The sequence below is a fragment of the Oncorhynchus gorbuscha genome, linkage group LG21 (genome assembly GCF_021184085.1).
Source record: "Oncorhynchus gorbuscha isolate QuinsamMale2020 ecotype Even-year linkage group LG21, OgorEven_v1.0, whole genome shotgun sequence".
In the NCBI taxonomy this organism is placed as follows: Eukaryota; Metazoa; Chordata; class Actinopteri; order Salmoniformes; family Salmonidae; genus Oncorhynchus; species Oncorhynchus gorbuscha.
This window is the reverse complement of record NC_060193.1, coordinates 15,051,620-15,071,050: the sequence shown is the minus strand read 5'-3', so window position 1 is coordinate 15,071,050 and position 19,431 is coordinate 15,051,620. Positions and strand designations below refer to the sequence as shown.

The 19,431-nt window shown below is 44.1% G+C and overlaps 1 protein-coding gene across 1 annotated transcript; it reads right to left on the bottom strand.

Annotated features, from left to right (window-relative positions):
• Nucleotides 1-10,157: 10,157 nt before the first annotated feature.
• Nucleotides 10,158-19,431, bottom strand: LOC124008529 (kelch-like protein 33). Its single transcript, XM_046319864.1, has 4 exons — nt 18,343-19,431; nt 11,936-12,875; nt 11,640-11,810; nt 10,158-11,444 (listed from the first exon to the last, which is right to left on the bottom strand). The coding sequence occupies exons 1-4, from the start codon at nt 19,208-19,210 to the stop codon at nt 10,922-10,924; spliced, it is 2,502 nt and encodes an 833-aa protein (XP_046175820.1). The 5' UTR covers nt 19,211-19,431; the 3' UTR covers nt 10,158-10,921.

Genomic DNA, 19,431 nt, shown 5'->3' with positions numbered 1-19,431 from the left:
GCTGAATTCTTTATTTTTCCTCTACTATTTTCAGCAAAACCGGTGGAGCGGTAAGTCATTGGCTTCAGTAGCCTATCATCAGTTGGCATACCAGGTTCCCATCTTACATCATGCTTCTCTTTTTTTCTGTCCTATTTTTCAGAGACGGAATCCATGGCATTATTTAGGATGCTTAACACAGAAATGTATACTATACTAAACAAAACAAATGATTTGAACAACAGTGCAGAAAGTGTGGTGTCACAATACTGTACATTGGAGAATGGTCTTTTTAAAGCCACCTCAAACTTGTATTTTAAACAGATACAAAAAATGCTTGCTATTTCTTCGAAGAGGATGAGCTGGCCAATCAGTGGTTTACTTGCATGAATATTTGTTATGACCACTATACACCCTCACCATTGTTGTTGGGCTATGCTGCAATCATTCCAACACAGAAAAGCTGCTTTTTAACATACTCTACTTAATAAATTTTTGGAACTAAAACGATTTCACTCAGATTATAATTAATGATAGATCATATTTCATATAAATCTGGAAACAATGGACAGTTACTTTAAACATGGAATCCATACAGTAGACCTTTTTCACAATCTAGATGTATTTTTTTTGCACCGTACTACACTTGCTGAAATATTTCAGGGAAATATTTATTAAGGGCTATGATCCTTGTTTGGTACAGATGTGTTTTTTGAGATAAAACGTTTCTAGCACTGTATAAGTGACAGTTCGGCATCATCAGGGCCTCTTCATTTGTTAATAAACATGTTATACTTAACAGTTTGCTGAATGTTCATCATTATTTCCCTTATAATGGACCGGTTAAGGTGTTATTTGATTCCTACATTGTAAAATGCAGCATTTATATAGTAACAAATACAAACTATTGCAAACTTATTATAAAATGCATGTGTTTTCTAACCGTGGAAATTCATACCTGAAAATGAAAATGTACATACATATTATATACAAATCTGAATATAATTTTGGATATCATTTATATACAAATGATATACAAAACTCATAGCTGGGATGCAGCTCATCATTAAATAAGGTGTTCTTAATGTTTTATACACTCAGTGTATGTTGAGTTATAAAAACAATATGAAATCTATTAGGACAACCAAATGTTGTAGAGTTTACATTACCAGAACATACACTTTACTGATAATATTCAGAGGGACTATATGATTCATATATTTTGTCTCACATCTGTCATACCACATCTATGTAAGACAATCACCACAATCATGTATCCAGTTGTATTTTCCACATAAGCCATATACGTTAACACATACAGTATGCCAATACACCACTAACATACAGTATGCCAATACACCACTAACATACAGTATGCCAATACACCACTAACATACAGTATGCCAATACACCACTAACAGTATGCCAATACACCACTAACATACAGTATGCCAATACACCACTAACATACAGTATGCCAATACACCACTAACATACAGTATGCCAATACACCACTAACATACAGTATGCCAATACACCACTAACAGTATGCCAATACACCACTAACATACAGTATGCCAATACACCACTAACATACAGTATGCCAATACACCACTAACATACAGTATGCCAATACACCACTAACAGTATGCCAATACACCACTAACATACAGTATGCCAATAGACCACTAACATACAGTATGCCAATACACCACTAACATACAGTATGCCAATACACCACTAACAGTATGCCAATACACCACTAACAGTATGCCAATACACCACTAACATACAGTATGCCAATACACCACTAACATACAGTATGCCAATACACCACTAACATACAGTATGCCAATACACCACTAACATACAGTACAGTAAGGAAAATACGAATCTTACCAGATTCGTATTTGATTTTTGTACAAATGATCTTCTTCTGCCATACAAGGTTCTTATTTGATTATGATCATTTTCCATATGGGGATAAACTAGTAGGTTCATTTCCCAGCCAAGCAGATACAATAGTCAAGTCATTTTGGTTGTGAAGTGTATTACCAAAAATCCTTCGTTCTTTTTTTTATAACAAAATGCAATTCAGCACTTGACTATCTATTGGATCAGCCTGTCACAGACCCTCCCATTCAACACCAACTCATAAGATGAGGAACATTATTTATGAGGATTGCACATTGTTTATGAAGATTGCCTGCTGCAGTTGTTTGAGAGATGTCCAGTTTGCAGCCAAACATGCAACATAGAGAACACCAGCAAAGGGAACATCACATTTACATTTGAAATTGAAGTCATTTAGCAGACGCGCTTATCCAGAGCGACTTACACTAGTGAGCGCATACATCTTCATACTGGTCCCCCGTGGGAATCAAGCCCACAACCCTGGCGTTGCAAGCGCCATGCTCTACCAACTGAACCACACGGGACATGTGTGGCTGAGCCATCACGCAGACATGCCCTCGCTGTGAGCATTCCTACGAATGGAACAGGGAGGACACGTGAATCAAGTTGTTCACGTTTTACCTGGTCAAAGGTCAAAACAGTTTAGCTTGGTGGAACCAACCTGATTACTGCTTTTGGCATTTCTATGTCCCTTCACCAATAACGATATCTGAAGTGAAGTAGAAAGGCGAACGCAGCAATCAGGTTGGTTCCAGCAGGCTAATCATCACCACCATTAATAATGCAATCAGTCAGAGACTTGTTTGTGTGTGACCAACCAGTATCTTTGATGATACGTTGCCATGCCCATCAATGGGGCGCTGGCAAAGACCCTGCCTCCAGTCTGTTCCCCAATGGTCGTTGATGGGGAAACCACAATTAGGTAGGTTTAGTCTGACCTGTTCAAACTTTAATATAGTACATGTTTGTTTGTCAGATATCACCTATTCTAAGTGCCATTGGTCATAGAACCGTGACTGTGTGTGTGTTCACAGATGCATCTATGGAACCAGCACTTGGAGACTTGCATGATGATGTGATGGAGTCCTGACTGACAGACAGACCTGGCACTCAACATAAACGTTTTACTGGACAACTTTTACTTGTGTTGTCTTCTTTTGTTATTGAATTGAATGGTCTCCTTCATTATGGGGAGGGAGAAACCCTGTGTGTTCTGCACCAGGATCAGGGAACTCCTGTTGTATACATGACACCAAACAGGAAGGTATGACCACTCTGACATGTTCACCAAGGTAGCCCCATTACCACCAGACAAAATCCCCATAGGCTCAATGTCTGTATCGGCTGGGAATGACAATGAAAGGTTCACACGGTTATATTAGCAGAACACTGCTTCTGTGGTATTATGTAAAGGATTGCTCATTCCTAATTAACCTGCTACTACATTTGAAAGCCATTAAAACAATTTGTTTAGAATATCTACATAAGTTCAGCAATTGCATTCTGCTCATATTACTCTGTAGGCTACTGACCCCCAAGCCAACTCACATTTGGCACCTGTCATGACCGCCAGCATTTCTTGAGGTGCCAAAAAACATGGCCAAATCAGCTGTTGCAGTTCCCCTTCAACCTTTATCTAGTTGTTTTCTAGACGTCTCCTGGTTCTGTATGTTTATAGTTTTCTATGTGTGTCTTCTTTCTTCCCCTTTGTAATGCTCTCTTTCTGACTGTGGGTTCCTTATAATAACATTTCATTTTTCAATAGTTTTCCCTTTTTGACATGGTTTTTGTTCTATTAGAAATGCATCTATATGTATAGTACTATCTAGTATTTGTATTCCTATCTGATTGTATAACATTTAGTGGCCTTCGTGGGTACTTCAGATAACCACACCAGGGGCCTCATTTATCAATATTGCATAGAAACTATTCTGAAATACTACTTACAAACTGAATTTAGAATGTTTGTATGCATAGAAAAAGTGTTATTTATCAAACAATCCTACAAGCCTCATACTCACACCTGTAAGAGATAACCATTGATAAATACCAATTGTTTTTAGCCTCAGTGCTTCTGCACAACTTTGGCTATTTGCATTTCGAAACGCCTTTAATAAAACCATGTATCAAAATCATCCCGTAAAAGCCCATGGGAATATACAACACAGTACCATGAAATACAATGGCGCAACAAAAAAAAGGTGGACGAGACAGAGGTAATTGTGTCGGAGATTGAGTACAGCATTTATTTGGCACGCTCAGTTTGTGGCTTGACCAGTAAAAATTCAAACATAGGGACAAAGAGAGGACCAATAAGACAATTCAATTTGCTTTAGCAATGGCAAATATAGTTCACATGAGTAGGCAACACTCACCAATAAGCCATCCATCCTCAACAGCTCACTCCCGTAGGCGTGTAGGCTAACGTATAGGCGAACAATGCTGTTCCGCAGAATGAACGAGTTGTGCATTCCACCTGGCTACCTTGCCACCTCGTTTGTTTCTGGGAACCCATTGTTGGCAAAGCCACCCCTCTTGACCTGTTGTGCGGTGGTGTATGAAAACTGTATGTAATCTTTCGTTCTTCTGATGATTGCATCCAGAACATCGGCTCCATGGGGAGACCATGCTGTAGATCAATCAGACAACAACAGATGATCAACATCAACTCGCTAGAGATATTAGATTCACTGTGGATCCAGGCACAAATGTTTTCACTTGCATAACGAATGAGACACCAAAATACTTTTCTCGCAAACACCTTTCTTCCAGCAGTTGTTGTATCGCCTGCGCTATCACAACAGCTGCTCGTCACTTGACTGTCATTCTGAAAATTCTTTCCTGGATCAGATTTAGATTACAACGTAACTAATCAACTGGACACCAAATGAGCATCCACCAAGTGTCATGCAGGTGATAGAGGACCCAAAAGCGACTTAACAGAAACAGAGTTTATTCAAGTCCAAACAGGGAATAACAGAAATCCTCTAGTCTGTAGAGGGGAATTACAAGAGAAGCGGCCACAGACTGCAGGTCGCTTCGGGTAGGCGCAGGCCGTAGTAGACAGAGACACCTGCTCACACGCAGCATCTGATGAAGGCAAAAAACACGACAGGACAGGGCGAAACACAATCACAGCATGGTGAATACAAAACAAGGAACCGACGGGACAGGAACGGAACACAAAGGAATAAATAGGGACTCTAATCAGGGGAAAGGATCGGGAACAGGTGTGGGAAGACTAAATGATGATTAGGGGAATAGGAACAGCTGGGAGCAGGAACGGAACGATAGAGAGAAGAGAGAGCGAGAGAGTGAGAGGGGGAGGGGGAGAGAGAGGGATAGAAAGAGGGAAAGAACCCAATAAGACCAGCAGAGGGAAACGAACAGAATGGGGAGCACAGGGACAAGACAAGCTAGCTAACTTATTGGTAGAATAATTTGTCCCATGATAATAAATGACAAACATGACAGTACCCCCCACTCACCGAGCGCCTCCTGGCGCACTCGAGGAGGAATCCTGGCGGCAACGGAGGAAATCATCGATGAGTGAACGGTCCAGCACGTAGACGGAACCCAACTCCTCTCCTCAGGACCGTAACCCTCCCAATCCACTAAGTATTGGTGACCCCGTCCCCGAGAACGCATGTCCATGATCTTATGTACCTTGTAAATAGGTGCGCTCTCGACAAGGACGGGAGGGGGAGGGAAGACGAACGGGGTGCGAAGAAAGGGCTTAACACAGGAGACATGGAAGACAGGATGGACGCGACGAAGATGTCGCGGAAGAAGAGTCGCACAGCGACAGGATTGACGACCTGGGAGACACGGAACGGACCAATGAACCGCGGAGTCAACTTACGAGAAGCTGTCGTAAGAGGAAGGTTGCGAGTGGAAAGCCACACTCTCTGGCCGCAACAATACCTTGGACTCTTAATCCTGCGTTTATTGGCGGCTCTCACCGTCTGTGCCCTGTAACGGCAAAGTGCAGACCTCACCCTCCTCCAGGTGCGCTCACAACGTTGGACAAACGCTTGAGCGGAGGGAACGCTGGACTCGGCAAGCTGGGATGAGAACAGAGGAGGCTGGTAACCCAGACTACTCTGAAACGGAGATAACCCGGTAGCAGACGAAGGAAGCGAAGAGCGTATTCTGCCCAGGGGAGCTGTTCTGCCCAAGACGCAGGGTTTCTGAAAGAAAGGCTGCGTAGTATGCGACCAATCGTCTGATTGGCCCTCTCTGCTTGACCGTTAGACTGGGGATGAAACCCGGAAGAGAGACTGACGGACGCACCAATCAAACGACAGAACTCCCTCCAAAACTGTGACGTGAATTGCGGGCCTCTGTCTGAAACGGCGTCTAACGGAAGGCCATGAATTCTGAATACATTCTCAATAATGATTTGTGCCGTCTCCTTAGCGGAAGGAAGTTTAGCGAGGGGAATGAAATGTGCCGCCTTAGAGAACCTATCGACAACCGTAAGAATCACAGTCTTCCCCGCAGACAAAGGCAGACCGGTAATGAAGTCTAAGGCGATGTGAGACCATGGTCGAGAAGGAATGGGGAGCGGTCTGAGACGACCGGCAGGAGGAGAGTTACCCGACTTAGTCTGCGCGCAGTCCGAACAAGCAGCCACGAAACGGCGCGTGTCACGCTCCTGAGTCGGCCACCAAAAGCGCTGGCGAATAGACGCAAGAGTGCCTCGAACACCGGGATGACCAGCTAACTTGGCAGAGTGAGCCCACTGAAGAACAGCCAGACGAGTGGAAACAGGAACGAAAAGGAGGTTACTAGGACAAGCGCGCGGCGACGCAGTGTGCGTGAGTGCTTGCTTAACCTGTCTTTCAATTCCCCAGACTGTTAACCCGACAACACGCCCATAAGGAAGAATCCCTCGGGATCAGTAGAAGCCACAGAAGAACTAAACAGACGGGATAAGGCATCAGGCTTGGTGTTCTTGCTACCCGGACGGTAAGAAATCACAAACTCGAAACGAGCGAAAAACAACGCCCAACGAGCTTGACGGGCATTAAGTCGTTTGGCAGAACGGATGTACTCAAGGTTCTTATGGTCTGTCCAAACGACAAAAGGAACGGTCGCCCTCCAACCACTGTCGCCATTCGCCTAGGGCTAAGCGGATGGCGAGCAGTTCACGGTTACCCACATCATAGTTGCGCTCAGATGGCGACAGGCGATGAGAAAAATAAGCGCAAGGATGAACCTTATCGTCAGACTGGAAGCGCTGGGATAGAATGGCTCCCACGCCTACCTCTGAACGTCAACCTCGACAATGAATTGTCTAGTGACGTCAGGAGTAACGAGGATAGGAGCGGACGTAAAACGTTCTTTAAGAAGATCAAAAGCTCCCTGGGCGGAACCGGACCACTTAAAACACGTCTTGACAGAAGTAAGAGCTGTGAGAGGGGCAGCAACTTGCCCTCCATTACGAATGAAACGCCGATAGAAATTAGCGAAACCTAAAAAGCGCTGCAACTCGACACGTGACCTTGGAACGGGCCAATCACTGACAGCTTGGACCTTAGCGGAATCCATCTGAATGCCTTCAGCGGAAATAACGGAACCGAGAAAAGTAACGGAGGAGACATGAAAAGAGCACTTCTCAGCCTTTACGTAGAGACAATTCTCTAAAAGGCGCTGTAGAACACGTCGAACGTGCTGAACATGAATCTCGAGTGACGGAGAAAAAATCAGGATATCGTCAAGATAGACAAAAACAAAGATGTTCAGCATGTCTCTCAGAACATCATTAACTAATGCCTGAAAAACAGCTGGCGCATTGGCGAGACCGAACGGCAGAACCCGGTACTCAAAATGCCCTAACGGAGTGTTAAACGCCGTTTTCCACTCGTCCCCCTCTCTGATGCGCACGAGATGGTAAGCGTTACGAAGGTCCAACTTAGTAAAGCACCTGGCTCCCTGCAGAATCTCGAAGGCTGATGACATAAGGGGAAGCGGATAACGATTCTTAACCGTTATGTCATTCAGCCCTCGATAATCCACGCAGGGGCGCAGAGTACCGTCCTTCTTCTTAACAAAAAGAACCCCGCCCCGGCCGGAGAAGAAGAAGGCACTATGGTACCGGCGTCAAGAGACACAGACAAATAATCCTCGAGAGCCTTACGTTCGGGAGCCGACAGAGAGTATAGTCTACCTCGAGGAGGAGTGGTCCCCGGAAGGAGATCAATACTACAATCATACGACCGGTGAGGAGGAAGGGAGTTGGCTCGGGACCGACTGAAGACCGTGCGCAGATCATGATATTCCTCCGGCACTCCTGTCAAATCGCCAGGTTCCTCCTGAGAAGTAGGGACAGAAGAAACGGGAGGGATGGCAGACATTAAACACTTCACATGACAAGAAACGTTCCAGGATAGGATAGAATTACTAGACCAATTAATAGAAGGATTATGACATACTAGCCAGGGATGACCCAAAACAACAGGTGTAAACGGTGAACGGAAAATCAAAAAAGAAATAGTCTCACTGTGGTTACCAGATACTGTGAGAGTTAAAGGTAGTGTCTCAAATTTGATACTGGGAAGATGACTACCATCTAAGGCAAACATGGGCGTAGGCCTGTCTAACGGTCTGAAAGGAATGTTATGTTTCCGAACCCATGCTTCGTCCATGAAACAACCCTCAGCCCCAGAGTCAATCAAGGCACTGCATGTCAGCACCCGAACCGGTCCAGCGTAGATGGACCGACATAGTAGTACAAGATCTAGATGAAGGGACCTGAGTAGTAGCGCTCACCAGTAGCCCTCCGCTTACTGATGGGCTCTGGCCTCTTACTGGACATGAATTAACAAAATGTCCAGCAACTCCGCAATAGAGGCACAGGCGGTTGGTGATCCTCCGTTCCCTCTCCTTAGTCGAGATGCGAATCCCTCCCAGCTGCATGGGCTCAGTCTCAAAGCCAGAGGAGGGAGATGGTTGCGATGCGGAGCAGGGAAACACCGTTGATGCGAGCTCTCTTCCACGAGCCCGGTGACGAAGATCTACCCGTCGTTCTATGCGGATGGCGAGAGCAATCAAAGAGTCCACATCTGATGGAACCTCCCGGGAGAGAATCTCATCCTTAACCACTGCGTGGAGTCCCTCCAGAAAACGAGCGAGCAGCGCCGGCTCGTTCCACTCACTAGAGGCAGCAAGAGTGCGAAACTCAATAGAATAATCCGTTATGGACCGTTCACCTTGGCATAAGGAAGCCAGGGCCCTAGAAGCCTCCTTACCAAAAACTGAACGGTCAAAAACCCGAATCATCTCCTCTTTAAAGTTCTGGAACTTGTTAGAGCAATCAGCCCTTGCCTCCCAGATAGCTGTGCCCCATTCTCGAGCCCGGCCAGTAAGGAGTGAAATGACGTAAGCAACCCGAGCTCTCTCTCTAGAGTATGTGTTGGGTTGGAGAGAGAACACAATCTCACACTGCGTGAGAAAGGAGCGGCACTCAGTGGGCTGCCCGGAGTAGCAAGGTGGGTTATTAACCCTAGGTTCTGGAGGCTCGGCAGGCCAGGAAGTAACAGGTGGCACGAGACGTAGACTCTGGAACTGTCCAGAGAGGTCGGAAACCTGAGCGGCCAGGTTCTCCACGGCATGGCGAGCAGCAGACAATTCCTGCTCGTGTCTGCCGAGCATGGCTCCTTGGATCTCGACGGCAGTGTAACGAGCGTCTGAAGTCGCTGGGTCCATTCCTTGGTCGGTTCCTTCTGTCATGCAGGTGATAGAGGACCCAAAAGCGACTTAACAGAAACAGAGTTTATTCAAGTCCAAACAGGGAATAACAGAAATCCTCTAGTCTGTAGAGGGAATTACAAGAGAAGCGGCCACAGACTGCAGGTCGCATCAGGCGCAGGCCGTAGTAGACAGAGACACCTGCTCACACGCAGCATCTGATGAAGGCAAAAAACACGACAGGACAGGGCGAAACACAATCACAGCATGGTGAATACAAAACAAGGAACCGACGGGACAGGAACGGAACACAAAGGAATAAATAGGGACTCTAATCAGGGGAAAGGATCGGGAACAGGTGTGGGAAGACTAAATGATGATTAGGGGAATAGGAACAGCTGGGAGCAGGAACGGAACGATAGAGAGAAGAGAGAGCGAGAGAGTGAGAGGGGGAGGGGGAGAGAGAGGGATAGAAAGAGGGAAAGAACCCAATAAGACCAGCAGAGGGAAACGAACAGAATGGGGAGCACAGGGACAAGACATGATAATAAATGACAAACATGACACCAAGTACAATGCTTAATTATTGAAGAACCATGTTAATGACAGTATCAATTTAGGTTTTAAGTATCAAGTTAAGGTGACTCTTTCGTTAGAAGCATTCAATTTTGGAATCGCATACATCATTTTGGATTTGTGTGCCCATGAAAACGGTTTCCACCCAGTAACATAAGGAGACACCGAAATGTTACATAGGTACCCCGCGTTTCTGATATCTTAACACAAAAACTGTCTGACTGCTAGATCTAGGGTTTTTACAGGGTTCGAGTTAAATGGCTAATTTAACTGTTTAATGCTTAATATATGATATAATAACAATTTACACTGCTATAAATGCAAGGAAAGAAAAGTTATGTTTTATGTCAAACGATTTTGGACAAATGTTGGCAAATGTAGCTAGTTTAATATATGTCAATGTTAAGCAAGTTAGCTAACTTTATTATTAGCAATTTTAGCTAGTTTATCAAGCTAGCTAAAATCTTATTGGTAGAATAATTTGTCCCAGTTCAAAGTCAAGTGAACACATTCATGTCAGAGGTATGACTTCCCAGTTTCTCATTTCCCAGGAGGACATGAAGCCACCCTGAAATTGTAATACCCTTCCTGTTTTGTTAGTAATTCACTTATAGCCTGCACATGGAGAGAAATAAACATGTTTAAGTTACTGAAGTTAGGAATACTGGTGTACTTTAAGTTAAGAATACTGGTGGAGTAAGGTGTGGGTCATGTAATGGAATATTATTTAGTGTGGTGTTATGGGATGTATAGTGATGTTTCATTGTCTCAAGTGTTTGGGCAGGTGGAGCAAACAGGCTCTTATGTCAGTGTTAGGTCCGGGTATCTCGCCGATATTCTGCCATAGTTGGATGGTGGGATCATAGCGATGCACCAGTCTGGTCTCCCTGTAGTCCTCTTGACAGTATCCTCCCAGCACATAGATCTTCCCCTCCAGAACCACAGAGGCTGCTCCAACATGGGAGACGGCCAGGGGTGTGAGGGTGCTCCAGGAGTCACTAACAGGGTCGTAGACCTCACAGGCCAGCTGGTCAATAGACATCATGTTTTCATCAACAGTGACTCCTCCGGCCACATAAAGATGGTTGTTTAAAGTCTCCATGCAGTGATGGGCTCGAGGTTGGCTCATCTCTGCCAGGTAGGTAGTTCCTCTCTCAGGATGGTACAGGAACATGGACACCAGACAGTGGTACTTGCAGTCGAACCCCCCTGAGATGAAGACCTCTCCATCCAACAGTGTGGCAGCATGGCAACTCAAGGTCATATCCAAGGGTTTGGCAAAGCTAACAGGGAAGGCCACATTTGGTAAAGATAGCAACAAAGAAACAAAGTTTTACTTAAGTTACATACCATTTCCAATGGAACCAGTAATTACTGCAAGTGATTCTGTGTTACATTTACATTTACATTTAAGTCATTTAGCAGACGCTCTTATCCAGAGCGACTTACAAACCATTCCTCCCAAAGAAAAACCTTACCTCCAGGAATCTGTATTTGGACAGTAGCGCTCCACACTATCCAGGTTCGTTTCTGGATCAATGTACCCTCCAATGGCATATATCATCTCATCCAGAACAACCACAGAAAAATGACACCTTTTCTCCTGCAAGTTGGCCAATCTCTCCCAGCGGTTCTGAAGCGGATCATATCTGAAAGAACACAAAGAATGAGAGGTGAAGGAAGAAAATAATGTAAAAACATAAATATGTCAAAAATATTCATACCTAAAGGACTCATTACTTAGCAGATACAAACCCAAAAGTTCTTATCTCACCTGTAGACCGAGTTTAGAACGCCAAGCATGCCTTTATAACTCTGTCCCCCAAGCACGTACAACTTCCCTGCGACAACAGCCAACTCATGACTTAACCTTGGTGGATTTGGCATCTCTCCCAGCAACCTCCACTCAACTGTCTTCACAACGCCTGTGTAGTTCCTCAGAGAGTTCCCAAACCACAGTTCTCGACTAGGGGTTCGCCGGATAAAGTCGGCAGAGATCTGGTCTCCACCCACCAAGACTAGGCTGTCCTTTGGTAGGTAGACCCTGCACAGGGTCTCAGATGCAACGTGATAAGAGCGAAAGTCCTCCAGCATAGTCTGATAGAGACGTTTTATGTTGCATTCAGTCCACAGTTTTGCGGTTTTAACTTCACCGAACTCCTTGAATGTCATGAGAGGAAAGTGGACGTTCTTCATCAGCTCTTTGGTGAGTTTAAGCCTTTCGCTGGGACAGGCCTCGATCCAGACCACCACTGCCTTGAAGACCACAAGCTCAGAGGGCACAAAGAGGGAGTTGCTTTTCAGGTATTTTCTAAGCTTCTTGACTGGCAGGTCCTGGAATTTAGGCGTGGCTGCCACATTTTGGAAGTGTCTCAGGACAAAGTCGTTGGCCTCTTCAAGGAGTTCCGTTATGCCATAAGCCTCAGCGAAAGACGCCACATCCAGGCAGGAGTGGGCGTCCATTTCTTGTTTCAGGAAGTCGAGGCACAGCAAGAGGGCGGGCTGGAACTGGAGCTGGAAGGCAATGCAGGTGATCTCAAAGACACACCCCCAGCTGAGGGGGAGGGACCCGCTGTAGGAGTAGCCAATCAAGGCCTCCAGCTCTGAGGCCTCCAGGAAGGGAAGAGCCACACAGGCCTGCTGGGATTCCTTCATCCCGCTGGTGAACATTCCCCTGAAGTAGTCACTACTGGCAGACAAGAGCACTCTGTGGACTTGAGTCAGGAGAAAGAAGAGGAAATTGAATATTGTTGTTACCATCAGGTAGCTCATATAGACTACTTCCACATCTGGTTAATGATGACTCTTATGAATTCAGATATAAGACAAAAGGCATAATCTTACCATTTGTTTTGATCCCAAACGAGTCCCCAACAATAAACAAAACAAATATACAATTAACATTTCATTTAAATTGTTCTCATTATAAAATCAGATTATTATTATGTTGTTATATATTAATATACTAATAATATTCATATATCAGCCTATTATTCTTATTGACAGTGTTTTCTGTAAGTATATGGAGTAGCCAGCCAAATAGAAAAGTACGGGTGATAGTCCCTAATAGTTTTGCAGCACGAGCTCTATTTTGGTGGCCTCTGGTACATTCTAATGCCTTGATTCCATCCAAAATACACAGCTACATTTTGAATACTTTAATAACTTTACAATGACTGCAATAAAATGACTTTGCAATAAAAAATCCTGAAAATGTATGAATTCAGTGGGTTGTTACTTGTTTTGGATAACGTCTAAGCCTTGACCTATATGATCAGGAATACTTTCTAAGTACATGAAACCTTTCTTCTCTTGAGATGTAAGTCATATTTACTGTAAGATATGAATTACCACTTTTATTTTTAATTAATAGTTTGCCCTATCAATCAATCACTGTGGGAGGGATTGTCAGGCGAGGGGGCAGGATGACTTTGGCTCACAGAGTTGGTAGGGTTTCAAACCTGTCAATCAATCACTGTGGGAGGGATTGTCAGGCGAGGGGGCAGGATGACTTTGGCTCACAGAGTTGGTAGGGTTTCAAACCTGTCAATCAATCACTGGGAGGGATTGTCAGGCGAGGGGGCAGGATGACTTTGGCTCACAGAGTTGGTAGGGTTTCAAACCTGTCAATCAATCACTGTGGGTGGGAGTTTGAGGTAAAGCGGTAGATTAGTAATCTAGTCAGAAAAACGAGTCTAGTCAGCCCTTTTTAATTACATTTATTGTGGCGTAAACTAAATCTAGTCTACCTTTTCAATGTAGTTTATTTAGGTTTAAAAAATGTTTTAAAGGTTAAACATGGATTCCCTGTTGAGATTGTGCATCCACACTTTAATACAAAGTTAGGTGAACATGACTAGACCTACAGGTGTGATTGAGTAATGAAGCAGGTGTTAAGCATGGACTTTGCTACACAGAAAGCAGCAGTTGACTACTCACTCCATTGTCGACACTTTAATCAAACCAGTAGGCATATATCAATACCTTTAATCAAACCAGTAGGCATATATCAATACCTTTAATCAAACCAGTAGGCATATATCAATACCTTTAATAAAACCATATAAGTGTCATGACATTAGCTTTTATAATCTTCAATCTGTTTTCTTTTATCCTATTTTGGAACAGAACGAGGCTCTCTCTCCGCTACCTATTGTTCCTGTAGTAATGATTTGACATCTTCTGCAAATGTTTTATCATCATTTCCCAGCTAGCACAGTGGTACTGGGCCGATTCAGGCAGAGAGTCAGACTCGGCTGAGAGTCAGACTCCGCCGACATAATGTGGCCCGAGACAAGGCAGCCTTCGGCAGTATGACCTAGAAAATGTGGACAACTACAAATACCGAGGTGACTGGCTAGACTGTAAATTCTCCTTCCAGACTCATATCAAACATCTCCAATCCATAATCAAATCTAGAAGCAGCTTTCTATTTAGCAACAAAGCCTCCTTCACTCACGCCGCCAAACATACCCTAGTAAAACTGACTATCCTACCGATCCTTGACTTCGGCGATGTCATCTACAAAATAGCTTCTAATACTCTACTCAGCAAATTGGATGTAGTCTATCACAGTGCCATCCGTTTTGTTGCCAAAGTGCATTATACCACCTCCCACTGCGACCTGTATGCTCTCGTCGGCTGGCCCGCGCTACATATTTGTCGCCAGACCCACTGGCTCCAGGTCATCTATAAGTCTATGTTAGTTAAAGCTCCATCTTATCTCTGCTTACTGGTCACGATAACACGCGCTCCAGCAGGTATATCTCACTGGTCATCCCCAAAGCCAACACCTCCTTTGGCCGCCTTTCCTTCCAGTTCTCTGCTGCCAGTGACTGGAACAAATTGCAAAAATTGCTGAAGCTGGAGACTTACATTTCCCTCAATAACTTTAAAAATCATAGATCAGCTATCAGATCAGATCATAGATCAGCTATCTGAGCAGCTAACCGATCACTGCAGCTGTACACAGTTCATCTGTAAATAGCCCACCCAATCTACCTACCTCATCCCCATATTGTTTTTATTTACTTTGATTCTCTTTTTCACACCAGTATCACTACTTACACACCATCATCTGCTCATCATCATCTGCTCATCTATCACTCCAGTGATTACTTGCTACTATGGCATATTTATTGCCTTACCTCCTCATACCATTTGCACACACTGTATATAGACTTTATTTTTATCTATTGTGTTATTGACGGTACACTTGTTTATTCCATGTGTAACTTTGTGTTGTTGTTTGTGTCGCACTGCTTTGCTTTATCTTGGCCAGGTGGCAGTTGTAAATGAGAACTTGTTCTCCACTAGCTTACCTGGTTAAAGGTGGAAAATATAAATATATATATATATTTTTTTGTTGTATACCTTTATTTACATTTGCATCGGGCCGCTTCTGGGGGGGGGGGGGGGGGGTCCGGTAAGATGCAGGCAAATTCGGTCGAATTCTGGTAGACGGAAACGGCCTGATGGACTTCGGCCGATTTTGGGTAGTCATTCATTTTGATTCCGGGCCGAGTCCGACACCCGATTCCGGGCCGATTCAATCAGTTCCGGCCCCTGAGGGCCCAGAGGGCCGCTTCTGGGCCGATTCCTCATTGCTAGCTGGGTTATCTGCAGATTATCGCCAAAAAGCAGTAGTAGCCTACCAGTATGCAAATTAGGGAGCCAAATGAAAGTCTGCCACCAATGTGATCGGTCCCAGTCACCTAAAATATTTGTTCAGACAGAGTCCTTAATTCCAAACAACACTACCCATCACTAGGCTACACTGACAAGTCACTTTAGCGGTCAGTGCTAAGTCTCGACATGGGCTTAGAATACTAGGAAAATACAAACAAGGTATTTTGTTTACTTGTCCCAATGCAATACCATTTATTTAGTCAGGTCGACACCTTTTATAAACTAATCAACACAAGCTGTTTGGTCGTCAATCGAAGTACAGTAAATTACATATGTGCCCGACTCCGTGGCTGGCTATATAGGCCTATGAAACACGCAAAATCAAATAAATTAATGTTCCACAAAACAACACATGAGTAGATTTCAAATCATCGTTACCACTTACATTACATAATAAATGTGACAGCAGCCAACCACAACGCACAGCCAACCACAGAGCCCAAAAATAATACAGGTACCGAGAGGCGGGACAAACAGCAGACTGACAAACCAGCAGGATTTCCCTGTCGCTCACTTAGATAGATCCAGGGGCGCAACTTTGGAATTAGAAGTGGGGGGGACATGATTATTATTTTATTCATCCGGTCGGATAAAAACTCCAAACAGCCTACTTGACCTCTTGAATGTGTCCGCATGGTCCTAAAGCACACCGTTGCCACGTTTGTATCACATTCCAATGGTAAAACTGGGGGAGACAAAAATGCAACTTCAGAATGTGGGGGGGGGGGCATATACCCCCAGTCCCCAGTGAAAGTTGTGCCCTGAATAGATCACTAGAAGATACATAGCCTATCTTACATTCTAGCGGGAGAATAGAGCCCAAGAGTGGAGGTGTCATAATACCCATAAAACCTAGCGGTCAAACAGGGAAATGTTTCCAATCCTTACTTTTGCCGTTCATTTTTCTCATAGTGGATTTTAGAAACTCTTAAAAATAAGGGCTGTGTTTTGTGTAGGCTTACCCTGGCTTGTAAATGTCCCTCGTACAAGGTGACTTTTATCAATATATTCAGCTTGATTTACTCTCAGATTCAAAAATTATAATTAGCATAAAAGTAGACATCATGCAAGACTACAAATCCCGGCATGCTCCTGCACGTCATCTCTAGCTGACACCTTTGCTAAAATGTATTGTGTCTTCATATCCAAAAATAATAATTTGGGGTGTCATCTTTCCATGGGCTCCATCTGAATTCACCCGCCGACGTTCCTCTGCACTGCCACGCACAACTTTTTCTCAGTTGGCACAATTTGATTGGCTGCTGTCCGATTCAAAATGTAATCGGTTAAATGAAGAGTTGATGCGCTGCACACTTTTTTAATAGCATAATGTTTTATATTTGGGCTTGGGGAGGGTATCAAGTCAGGTCGAGTCAAGAGGCTCAAGTCCAAGTCAAGTCAAGTCACGAGTCATTGGTGTTAAAGTCAATGTCAATTTGCAGTCATCATATTTCTGACTCGAGTCCAAGTCATGTGGCTCAAGTCAACACCTCTGCCTACTACCATACCCCATTTAAAGGCACTTAAATATTTTGTCTTTCCCATTCACCCTCTGATTGGCACAATTTTTTTTAAACCTTTATTTAACTAGGCAAATCAGTTAAGAACAAATTCTTATTTTCAATGACAGCCTAGGAACAGTGGGTTAAATGCCTGTTCAAGGGCAGAACAACAGCTTTGTACCTTGTCAGCTCGGGGGTTTGAACTTGCAACCTTCCGGTTGCTAGTCCAATGCTCTTACCACTAGGCTACCCTGCCACAATGACAATCCATGTCTCATTTATCTCAAGGCTTAAAAATCCTTATTTAACGTGTCTCCTCCCCTTCATCTACACTGATTGAAGTGAATTTATGTGACATCATTAAGGGATCCTAGTTTTCCCTTGGATTCACCTGGTCAATCTATGTCATGGAAATAGTTCCTAACGTTTTGTACGCTCAGTGTATAATTCCACACTATGAGGTTGGATTTATACTGTGAAATTGTGAAAATATGATAATGCAATTTTAGTGTAGGAGCGGTTTGAAAAGACTGCCTGACATTTCTGTCTGTTTTGGTGTGTTGGGGTTTTGACCTGCCTGGTGACATCACCAGGTGGCAAATGAGGTAATACACCAATATGAAAGTGAGTTCAAACCTCTCTGTCAATAACAGCTCATTTTCTGTCTTCCCCATCCTACTCAGACTAGCTAAATTCTTGTTTGAGATATTGCTCTTTGCTAAGAAGATACTTTTGTTTCTTGTTCACCATTTAAATCAATTACAGTTAGGTTCTTAATTGTTACCAGAAACAATTTGATATTGAGCATTTATTTTAAACGGGCTGCATTGGGCCTTTAACATCATATTTAACATCATATGCTCAAAAACAACATAATTACCATCATTAGGGGTTATTTAGTTCGATCCAGGATGAGCCCCCATAAATAAATAGTCTCCTGTATCATTCTACAGTACATAGTCGTGATGTATATTGACTTCAGTCTACTCACCATGAAATGATGCCCCACCAACCTGCAGCTCTACATCACAGCCCACTCTCTTTGTCCACAATTGTCTGATGGACTGAAGACTGACCTTCATCTGTTTTTCAGCAGAGATCTTCTTCTCTTCTGCCCTCATCTCTACTCCCTTCTTCATCTTCTCCTCCTCTTCACTGCAGAGTTGTAGAACTCTGGGGACCCCTAGTGTTGTAGCTGCAGCCTGTATCTGGGCCAGCGTGTGTCTGTTAAGAACTGCTAAGGCCCCAGTGTAGGCAAACTCCAGCACCCCTGCCAGCCCCACAAGCCCCACCTCAGGACCCAGACTGATGGATATCTCTGTCTGTATATACATGTCAACATCTCTCCTCTCGTTCTCCTCATCCCTCTCTTGCAGTCTCTGGTAGACAAGGGTGCTCACAGCAGCCAGGATAGGGGAGTGCGCGTGGAGACGCTGCCCATCCTCAGTGCTCAGAGTCAGGTCAGTGAGGAGAGAGGAGTCCCTGAGCTGCTGCAGGGTTTGGAACATGTCTCTTGTATATGAGTCTCTGCCATATACCCTTATTGAATCCACATCCTCTATTCCACCTTTCTGCCCCCCAACAGCTGTCCACTCTTTTTTCACTTCTTGAAGCTCATCCTCCTCTTCTTCAGTTGTCTCCCTCTTTAGATGTATTTGACTGTTTTCCTCCCTTCTAAATGCTTCATCATCTTTATCTTCTTCTTCTGTGTTCACCTGATCCCCACAATCCTTTTCTTTCACTTCTCCTGCACACTCTTCTCCATCTCGATCTATATTGTGCTTATCCCCCCTAAATTCTTCATCTTGCCTCCATAGAGCCTCCAAACCCCTCTGGAAGCATGGTCCAGATAAAGCCATCGTTTCCAACAGCAACAGTCTTTATCTCAACAAATGTCCAACACTGCCTCCCTACACATACAGCTTACTATTATATCATTTATTTCTATTTTTATAAAAACACTACACAAATGTGTAGCCACACTAAAAAAAGCTCTCAGCCTTCGCTATCTGACTGACTGTGTGTGATCTTAGTGCAGTTTTCTCTTCCCCACTCTCTACAGGGTCAGGTATCTACGTTG

Coding starts and splice junctions, on each gene's coding strand:
- LOC124008529 (XM_046319864.1), bottom strand. CDS start 19,210: ATGGCTTTATCTGGACCATGCTTCCAGAGGGGTTTGGAGGCTCTATGG. Junction 11,811..11,935: donor GTTCTAAACTCGGTCTACAG/GTGAGATAAGAA, acceptor GTGTTCTTTCAG/ATATGATCCGCTTCAGAACC. Junction 11,445..11,639: donor CCAAATACAGATTCCTGGAG/GTAAGGTTTTTC, acceptor CTTCCCTGTTAG/CTTTGCCAAACCCTTGGATA.